Source organism: Salvelinus sp. IW2-2015, linkage group LG4p (assembly GCF_002910315.2).
Source record: "Salvelinus sp. IW2-2015 linkage group LG4p, ASM291031v2, whole genome shotgun sequence".
NCBI lineage: Eukaryota > Metazoa > Chordata > Actinopteri > Salmoniformes > Salmonidae > Salvelinus > Salvelinus sp. IW2-2015.
In genome coordinates this window covers 6,490,776-6,501,831 of record NC_036841.1, presented here as the reverse complement: position 1 = coordinate 6,501,831, position 11,056 = coordinate 6,490,776, and the positions used below count along the sequence as shown (strand labels likewise).

At 45.3% G+C, this 11,056-nt stretch overlaps 1 protein-coding gene across 1 annotated transcript in view; it reads right to left on the bottom strand.

Moving 5' to 3' along the window:
- LOC111956864 (neurobeachin-like) overlaps positions 1–11,056 on the bottom strand; it is a 328,897-nt gene that overhangs the window by 242,842 nt on the left and 74,999 nt on the right. The window contains 5 exon segments of the mRNA XM_070436743.1: positions 3,487–3,644; positions 4,042–4,239; positions 5,677–5,823; positions 6,919–7,038; positions 9,445–9,571. Of these exon segments, the coding sequence (XP_070292844.1) occupies positions 3,487–3,644; positions 4,042–4,239; positions 5,677–5,823; positions 6,919–7,038; positions 9,445–9,571 (750 nt within the window).

Below are 11,056 nucleotides of genomic sequence, written 5' to 3'. Positions count from 1 at the left end.
TCTCCTCTATCCCCAGCCTTCTCTCCTACATAGCCCCAGCCTTCTTTCCTACATAGCCCCAGCCTTCTCTCCTACATAGCCCCAGCCTTCTCTCCTACATAACCCCAGCCTTCTCTCCTACATAACCGCAGCCTTCTATCCTAGCCCCAGCCTTCTCTCCTAGTCTCATCTCCTAGCCCCAGCCTCATCTCCAAGCCCCAGCTACAAACCTCATCTTCTAGCCCCAGCCCATCTGCTAGTCCTTTTATCAGCCTCTAATCCTAAAGACATGGTGTCCTCTGAGAAGAAGTGGAGGGGCTGTTTACTTCTGCATTGGGGTCAGTTACTGTCTTTGTAGTGAGTCTCTCAGTTAAAGCCTGTCCTGACAGAGTGACCGTGTCTTGGCAGTCTGACAGAGGCTCTCTATGACACTCGCTAATCCGCTTTCAGTTTGATATGTCTTGTTGTACAGTACGTGTTCTGGTTGATGTCTTTTCAGAGAGACTGGTCAGAATTGTATGATGGGCTGATCGCTTATCAGATGGGCAGCTTCCTGGAGTCCTGTCGTTACATTGACATCTATGAGTTTCATAACTAGATTAGAATCCGGGTATGATGCCCTTGTTGGGGGGTGAGTTTCAGTTTATCCAAGGATAAAAGGTCGGAGTCTCTTTAGGTTCATCGAGACCTTGTTTGCAAGCTCCATGTGTGTACAGACAGAATAACCTCTCAAATAAAAAGTAGAATCTAAAACACCCATGTAAAGATGTACGTCTATTTGTGGTAGACATTTACTCTGTTTAATTCTGTATCATGTACACTAGTTGCTTTGAGTGTTTGAGTGAATTCATTTGTGACTAATACATCTGATTTGAGTAAGTGCATTCCTCATTTATAGATTAACTGTTTAATTTAATTTACGTTCACAATTTAGTAGGACTATTGGTAAATCCTAAATTGTAGAGTTAATTACACAACCCAGAGTATATGTTTGGGTCCTAACTTAGCCTTAACGAAGGGATGCAAACTCAATTTATAGATGCTGAAACGTTGATGGTAAAGAATTAGCTCATAGTATCCGTAAAATCAGGAATTGCATAATGGTTACCTTAGACAGCCACATGTAATTATATTATTCCATGTGGTGATACGAAGACTCGCTATCTTGCTATATCCTTCGGATATGCTTAACAGCCTATAGCATTTATATAAATTATTATGGAGTAAGATAAACTACACTGCTCAAAAAAATAAAGGGAACACTTAAACAACACAATGTAACTCCAAGTCAATCACACTTCTGTGAAATCAAACTGTCCACTTAGGAAGCAACACTGATTGACAATAAATTGCACATGCTGTTGTGCAAATGGAATAGACAAAAAGTGGAAATTATAGGCAATTAGCAAGACACCCCCAATAAAGGAGTGGTTCTGCAGGTGGTGACCACAGACCACTTCTCAGTTCCATGCTTCCTGGCTGATGTTTTGGTCACTTTTGAATCTGGCGGTGCTTTCACTCTAGTGGTAGCATGAGACGGGAGTCTACAACCCACACAAGTGGCTTCAGGTTAGTGCAGCTCATCAGATGGCACATCCAATGCGAGCTGTGGCAAGGTTTGCTGTGTCTGCAGCGTAGGTTGTCCAGGAGCATGGAGGCGCTTAACCAGGAGACAGGCCAGTACATCAGGAGACGTGGAGGAGGCCGAGGAGGGCCAAAATCCCAGCAGCAAGGACGCTAAACCTCCGCCTTGATGCAAGGAGGAGCACTGCCAGAGACCTGCCAAATATGACCTCCAAGCAGCCACAAAGTGCATGTCGTCAGCATATGGTCTCCACAAGGGGTCCTGAGGATGCTCATCTCGTACTAAATAGCAGTCAGGCTACCTCTGGCGAGCACCATGGCAGGGCTGTGCGGCCCCACAAAGAAATGCCACCCAACACCATGACTGACCCACCGCCAAACCGGCGTTCATGCGGAGGATGTTGGCAGCAAGGCAGAACGTGCTCCACGGCGTCTCCAGACTCTGTCACGTTGACACGGGCTCATAGTGCTCAGTGTGAACCCTGCTTTCATCTGCTGAAGGAGCACAGGGCGCCAGTGGCGAATTTGCCAATCTTGGTGTTCTCTGGCAAATGCCAAACGTCCTGCACAGTGTTGGGCTGTAAGCACAACCCCCACCTGTGGACGTCGGGCCCTCATACCACCCTCATGGAGTCTGTTTCTGACCATTTGAGCAGACACATGCACATTTGTGGCCTGCTGGAGGTCATTTTGCAGGGCTCTGGCAGTGCTCCTCCTTGCACAAAGGCGGAGGTAGATGTCCTGCTGCTGGGTTGTTGCCCTCCTACGGCCTCCTCCACGTCTCCTGGTAGCGCCTCCATGCTCTGGACACTACGCTGACAAACACAGCAAACCTTCTTGCCACAGCTCGCATTGATGTGCCATCCTGGACTAGCTGCACTACCTGAGCCACTTGTGTGGGTTGTAGACTCCGTCTCATGCTACCACTAGAGTGAAAGCACCGCCAGCATTCAAAAGTGACCAAAACATCAGCCAGGAAGCATAGGAACTGAGAAGTGGTCTGTGGTCACCACCTGCAGAACCKCTCCTTTATTGGGGGTGTCTTGCTAATTGCCTATAATTTCCACCTTTTGTCTATTCCATTTGCACAACAGCATGTGAAATTTATTGTCAATCAGTGTTGCTTCCTAAGTGGACAGTTTGATTTCACAGAAGTGTGATTGACTTGGAGTTACATTGTGTTGTTTAAGTGTTCCCTTTATTTTTTGAGCAGTGTACATCAGACACACTATATGTCCCTTGATTCATCCCCCAGAGTATACTAATTACACAAATCCTCTCTCAGATACCTTCTAAAAACACACATCGTCTGTTACACTGCAGTACCTGCTGAAGATGCTGAGGACCAACATGAGTCATCAGTTAGTTTAGAGGTAGACTCACCGGAACAGGCAGCAGAACCACTACAGTTACTCAGAGTTCACTAGCTGGCATGGCTGGTATGGGTTGGAACACTACCCAGCAGGCTTAACTCAGGGCTGGGACTACACTACACAGCAGGCTTAGCCCCTGCCTGCACCAGAGAAAGGGCCCTAGGCAGAGCAGAGCCTGGCTCAGAGCTGCTGTGTGTGCATCTCCCCAGTGTGGTCTCTGTCACTGAGCTAAATCAGGATTATGGCAGAGCTCTGATTGGAGCAGGGCTCGGTGGGGGGCTCTGACAAGGACAACGCTGGACCTTCAGGACAAGGATCAGCAGGGAAGAGTAAATTAGAACGTTGATTCTCAGCATTCTCATAGTAGAAGACTCAGACCCTCACTTGATGAAACTTCCTGTACTCACCAGATTGTAGTCCTCAGATAGGGAAAAGGGACCGGGGACAGGTGATAGAGAAAGGACAAATACTCACCAGATGGGAGTCCCCAGAGAGGAGAAAAGGAACAGGTGAAAGGGGACAGAGACAGAACAAAGGGACAGATACTTACCAGACGGTAGTCTCCAGCTGGGTCTCATGGTGCTGGTAGTTGTACTGGTCATTGGGTTGATGATAGTCCAGCTGGGAGAAGAGCGGGAACAGCACCTGGATTCCTCCTATAGAGTGGATAGCACTGTGGATGGAGTGGGTCACTATGGCCTTCACATCCTAGCAGGGAACAATACAGTGTTAGTTTACTATAACTTCATTATATGTGGATTAAAAGGACATGAGACGAGACTAACCTATTTTATAAGGACATGAGGCAAGACTAACCTATTTTATAAGGACATGGGGTGAGACTAACCTATTTTATAAGGACATGGGGTGAGACTTACAGTTGCGGTCAAATATATTGGCACCCTTGCACGGTTCACTATTTCTTCTAAATTAAGTTGAAATTCAAAAACCTTTTGGGTAAAAATAGCCATTCAAAGTTTTTGGAAAGAGAAAACAGATCATTCTGCTCCATTGCACTGTATTGTATTGCATTGTAAAGTGCAAGGGTGCCAATATATTTGACGGCATCTGTACGTGTATTATAAGGACATGTAGTGAGACTAACCTGTAGCATAAGGGCGTGGGGTGAGTGGACGAAGATGGAGGCGTTCTCCTTGGGCGATGACTCCAGGCAGAGCTGGGCGTCGGTAGCCTTGGCGTTGTAGGTGAAGGAGATGGAGCTGGCCAGCTTCCCATCATACAGGACCTGCTTATGGTGCTCCGCCAGGTGGATGTCACTCTCCGACTTAAACTTAAACGTACTCTACAGAGAGGGGAGGAATAGAGAGAGAGAGGAAGATCGGGAGAGAGGCAGAAAGATGAGGACAGACAGAGAGTGGGAGGAGAGAGAGAAGAGAGACGTGATAAGGTATGGTATCATGACAGCTCATTCCTCTACTAAACTCTCAGCAGCAGTAGTGTCTTATTCATATTWTAATGGAACATGATGCTGATCAATAAATTAGTCACTCAGTCTTAATGTAATCAATCCATTAAGGATGGCAGGTGAGAGAGGAGCTCAATTAATCAATCAACGCATCATCAATTGGAATGCTATTAATCAGGAAATCAGGAATGTCCTCTAAACGGAGGTGTGAATAATGAATGAACGGCCACAGACATAGAGGAGTGATGAGAGGCGAGATACATCCCTCTTCTAGCTACAGACATGTGATTCAGATGGGGAGAGATGAGACCTACACTGAAATAGTTCTGAATTCTAGAGCTTCCCTGAAACCATTCAAAGTAATGGAGCTCAGTTGTTCTGCCTCCCTGAGAAGATCAACTATACTGTCTAGCCTACGTCTCACTGTAGAGATACACCATAGGTGACTGTAGCACCATGCAGGGTCTATCAGCCTTCAACGTGCCACTCCCTCGTGGAGCCTCTCTGTCGTAAAGAGATGTAGATTGCTGAGATAACAAGCAGAGTAGACCGGGCTCAGTAGACCAGACACACAATGGGACTAGTATGATCCCAGGACCTCTAGTTAACAACCTCCTGGGACCTGGTAGAGTAGGTCTGCAGGCCTCTACAGCCAGCATCTCTCTGGCAGCTCCACTATTACATGCAGACAGCTCCTTAACAGATTCTACCCCCAAGCCACAAGACTGCTGAACAACTAAATCAAGGACTATTTACATTGACCCCCCAGACTGTCCCGTATGCGGGTGTCTCCTAGACCCTGTTAGACTTCCCTGTCTGTGAGACTCTGCCAACTGACTGAGATTATAATGAGGCCTTTTCTAAACACCTCAGTCACTAACCAGCTAATGTTATCATCAATATGAATCACCATTCATTATAACCATTACCTCACAGAGACAATTACATGGAATACAAGGTGCTAGACTAAGGCCAGAGACTGGATGAGACAGGCTATGAACAACTATGGTCCCAACCTACACTTGATTAACAACAGACACAGCTTTCAGGTTGGCCTGGGTGTGCTTAACAGTCCAAACCATAGTTTCAGGGGCAGCCAGAGAACAGAACACAGTACATGCAGGGTATACAGTGTTAAGGCACATGCAAGCATAGCCATTTGGATAGAGATAACAAGGAATCAGTGAACAGGGAATTGTAGCAAGCAGCATTGTTTTCACAGATTGGTAGGTGTAGCAGGCTGTGTGCATGTACCATTAAAGTTAATCCTATCCTAACCTATCAGTAACCTAATTCAGGCAGTCCAGTACGTACCTTATAGCCCGCTCCCAGCTGATGAATGGCAAATATCTGAGCTGGGTTGAGAGCCTCAGAGAACACATAGATGGCCCCCAGCTGACCACAGAATACCCTGTTAGCGTCAGCTGTCTCCGACGAACCCAGGAAGCACTTATCATAACTCTGTAGAGGGAGAGGAGAGGGTCAGTACACGGGCACACAGAGCAGGGGATTTATCATAGCTCTGTAGCGGGAGAAGACAGAGAGAGGGCTTATCATAACTCCGTACAATGAGACGAAGACAGATATATATATATAACGGTCAAATATAAACCACAATATGATCTCTCTCTCGCTCTCACACACAGACACACAGACACACAGACACACAGACACACAGACACACACACACACACGGCAGCATTTTGCAGCGATATGCCATCCCATCTGGTTTGTGCTTAGTGGGACTAGAATTTGTTTTTCAACAGGACAATGACTGGTACTGTATCTGTCTCTGGGAAATGGTTAGGGCCATTATATGGACACTGAGTCAGAGACGAGAGGATTGGGCCATGTCCTTTAACACATCCAGCAGACTCGGACAGGGGAAGCATCATCCAAACTTCAAACACAGCTGAGTAGCAGAGCAATTAACAGACCCCCAAAAAATGACAGCTTTAGAATGGGCAAATAGGATAATTATGAGAGTGCATGATTCACAGGGCCTCTAATAGATTGTCACTCAGAGAGGAGGGAAGGCTGACAGACACTTAGGTCTGCATCCTAAATGGCACTCTATTCCCTATTTATTGCACTACCTTTCACCAGAGCTGTGTGTGTGTGTGTGTGTATGTGTGTGTCTGTCCTTGTAAACCTATACCTGTAACCCCTGCCTTGTAGAAGTGTGTTAGAATAATATACACCACGCACACCCCATCCCTCCCTAACTCTGTAGATAGCAGCCTTTGTGGTCCTCCCTTCCTGTCTCTTCTTCTACCATCTTCCTCTCTTCAAACATCTCCCTGAAATGGTTATGCAAATAGGAGCTTTGAAAATGCAGCTCAGTGGGGAAGTGGGGAAGAAAACAGAATGAAACAGGTAATTGCTCCACTTGTCCAATAATTTTTTTTTCAAAACTGTTCAAAATGTGCCTGTGTGCCTTACTGAACACGACCWTGCAGAGGGCTCACTACAGGAAGGAACAGTGACAGGAGAGTCAGTCAATCAGTCAATCAATCAATCAAGCATCAATCAACCAGCAATGAGGCTCATTCTCACATCGTTGGTGTTGACGTGCCAGGCCATGTCGCCATAGGAGACCAGCTGACCGTTGACATAGCAACGGATCTCACTGTTCCTCCAGCGGTTGTAGATATGGACGATGCTGATCATGTACCACTGAAACACAGAGAGGAGAGTGAGTGAGTGAGTGAGTGAGTGAGTGAGTGAGTGAGTGAGTGAGTGAGTGAGGATGCACTAGAAACTACAACCCATTCAATCCAACTGTATGAACAGGGTTTTAAACGCAGCCTATTGTGTTTGCATTGTAGTCACCTAGAGACCAAATAGGATCATGTGATTCAGTAGCTCTGATCTCATACATATTGCAGAGACAATAGCATTAATGCACAGGCCTACTGCATAGCATAGATAACACAGTATTACAAACCATACAGTTACCCATACATTCTGCATGGTATAGACAACACAGTATTCCAGACCATACGGGTTTCTCTGATACATACAGAAATCTAACCTGTACACGTATCATCTCAATGTAATGCTTTAAATGAAGCAGTTACAGCTGCAACCCTCACTATGTTGATCTACTGCAGACCAACAGGATTTAAACACATCATTAACATGACTATGGCAGAGTGGATCAGATTACACTAGTTGACAATTAAGAGGCAATACCCCCTTTAAGATCACTTTTAATCACCAGGAGAGCAGATCATTGATTTGAGGATATCTTTAGATCAAAGTCTCTACTTTAATGATCACTGATGACTTCACTACTAGAAACGTTGACCTTGTGCAGAGAGGAGAGGACGAGAGGGGGAACATAATGCCGTACATACTGTAGTAGTGCACTATGTATAGAATAAGGTGTCATGTCAGAAACACCATGGTMACTGACAGCTATTTAACCGAAGGCTGTAATTGTCTGACAGAAGCCTTGAGCCTTGAACCAGCCTGTTATCTCTACTGGGACAGAGACAGGTAGGGTGTCAGACATCCCAAGATACATTACACTCCCTCATCTCATCTCACTGTACGCCCAGCTGCTCCTGTGAGGAGGTCCCTGCGGGAGTGTTAAACAGAACAGGTAATGATGTTCTCTCTCTCTGGTCTTAGGAGAGTCAGATCAGATATTTTTTTGCTCTGCGGTGGTTTTTTTGCACAAGACCTGCTGAACCATGACCACCACCCCTACATGTAAATGAACAGTGACAGGAAATGAGCATTACATCTGTGTGCTACTTCAGAGGCTACATCGGTGTGAATGCGCAAATCTGATATGGGTCACATTGAGTGTGGACAGTCAGAAAAAAAGATTGGATACAGAAAGAAAATCTGATTTGGGTAGGGTGGCTGTGTAAACACAGCCTAAAACGCTTGATACATATGACCACAGAGATCATTAAGGGATGTTCCTGATCGTACCCACATGGCAACAAGCTGGTGGTCAGGCCTCATTCATAACATACTGACCAGATCAATACAGTCCTATAGAGCAGCACCTCAACACACCATCACTCACATATGGGACCTGCGCACTGCTACATAAGCACTCTACTGATCATCAGCTATGTGACCTGTAGACTGGTATAAGCACACTGACCATTGCTCATTGATCACTAGCAGGGTAACAGATGAAACCTGGTCACCCTTGTAGTTTCCACTTGCATGGCTGAACTGCTAGCTTTTCGGTGGCACAAGGGGCTAAGAACGTTTCAGGAGGGCAGTCACGTCTGTTTGCAAGGCAGAGGTCCCTGGTTCTGGTATCGGTTTCAGATGGTACAATTAAGCAAGCACAGTGACATCCATCAAAGCAGGAGGCTGAAGAAATATGGCTTGTCACCTAAAACCCTCACAAACTTTTACAGATGCACAATTTAGAGCATCCTGTCGGGCTGTATAACCGCCTGGAACGGCAACTGCACCACCCACAACCGCAGGGCTCTCCAGAGGGTGGTACGGTCTGCCCAACGCATCACTGGGGGCAAACTACCTGCCCTCCAAGATACCTACAGCATCCAATGTCTCAGGAAGGTCAAAAAGATAATCAAGGACAACAACCACCCGAGCCACTGCCTGTTTACCCCGCTATCATCCAGAAGGCGAGGTCAGTACAGGTGCATCAAAGCTGGGACCAAGAGACTGAAAAACACCTTCTATCTCTTCCATCACTGACACAGAGAGGCTGCTGCCTATATACAGACTTTAAATCATTGGCCACTAACAAATGGATCACTAGTCACTTTATTAATGCCACTTTAATAATGATGTTTACATAACTTGCATTACTCATCTCATGTATATACTGTATTCTATAACATCTATTGCATCTTGCATATACCACTCGGTCATTGCTCATCCATATATTTACATGTACATATTATTTTTCCATCCCTTTACTTAGATTTGTGTGTATTAGGTAGTTGTTGTGGAATTGTTAGATTACTTGTTGATAATGCTACACTGTCGGAACTAGAAGCACAAGCATTTTGCTACACTCGCAATACCATCTGCTAACCATGTGTATGTGACCAATAGAATTTGATTTCAAGCATCTCTTACCTTCCTAGGTTGAAAGTCATATTTGACACAGTGCTGGAAGCCTTTGCCTTTAGACTTCAGCGACGTCACGATCAGACAGTTGCCCACGAAATGTGCAGAGTAGCCGATTCCTTTACTGGTGCGAAAGCTGTAAAAGAAACAGTATCAAAATTACGAGGTGCGAACATTACATTTCTAATTTCAGATTGGCTCCCTCGACTTGAAGTTTCACATTGTAGATACTCAGGAAAAATAATGCCTTTCTCTCACTGGAGGAATGATTATCTTGTATCTATCAGGTTTATGTCAACCAAACACAATCCACAGTAGAAGGATAATGATAGTAACTATTATGTCTGTTTCTGACTAATTAAATGATAACTTTTCCACTCTGGTCATTCCTCTCTTTACCTCGCCCTCTCTCTCCCACTCCCTCTCACATTCTCTCCCACTCCCTCTCACATTCTCTCCCACTCCCTCTCACATTCTCTCCCTCTCACATTCTCTCCCTCTCACATTTCTCCCTCTCACATTCTCTCCCTCTCACATTCTCTCCCACTCCCTCTCTCATTGTTCCAGGCTGTTCCTCTCCACTACTCTCCTCTCCCTTTCATCTCTTCCCTCCCCTCCTTATACTCCTCTCCAGTCCCCTCCTCTCCTCTCCCCTCCTCTCCTCCTCTCTAGGGACTCCTCTCCCTATCTATCTGGAGTAGTGGTTGATAAACTCTTCTCTTGAGGCTATTGATCTCTCTGTTAATTACCCACAATGCACCACCAGACGTGGGCTGTGGTGGCCAGACATTAGAGTTTACATTAATAGTCGTTACCATTGTACCTCCCCCTTACAGCCCATATACCCTGTCTCTGTACCTCCCTCTGCAGCCTGCCTCTGATCCCAGCCTGTACACACACACACAAGCTTGTACCAGCCTCCACAGTTCAGACCTGGGCTGGTTTTAATCACCCTAATCAGAACTCATTACTCCTTTATACTGCACTACATCATCAGGAGGAATGGAGTCTTCAGACAGAGCTGCTTATAAACTTGAAACCTTGAAAAGTGAAATTAAATACAACTTGTGGTCATAATCTGTTTACTGATTTAGAGGGAAGGTCAGAGGTCAAACACTAAAAGTTACTGGGTCCCCACTGGGCAGACGTCAGTTCAACGTCTAGTTTTGATTTACATTTGAGTGGTCAACTAACTGAATTCAACAACAACAAAAAATCTTTGGATTTAGGTTAAAAGTTGGGTGGAAAAAATATATACGTTAATTACTTTTTGCAAATCCAATCAGTTTTCCATGTTGATTCAACGTCATCACTTTGAATTGTTTTGTTGAAATGATGTACAAACAATGTCGATTGAACCAGTTTTTGCCCACTAGGTCAGTGCAACAGGTGGGGGGACTGTTTGGGTACTGGTGAAAAGGACAACAGCTTAGATCTCAGAGGTTTCAACCAGGTTGGCTTTGCTAATGATACTCACCAGTAGAGATATGGTTTATATGTCTACTACTCACCAGTAGAGATATGGTTTATATGTCTACTACTCACCAGTAGAGATATGGTTTATAACCAGTAGAGATATGGTTTATATGTCTACTACTCACCAGTAGAAAGATATGGTTTA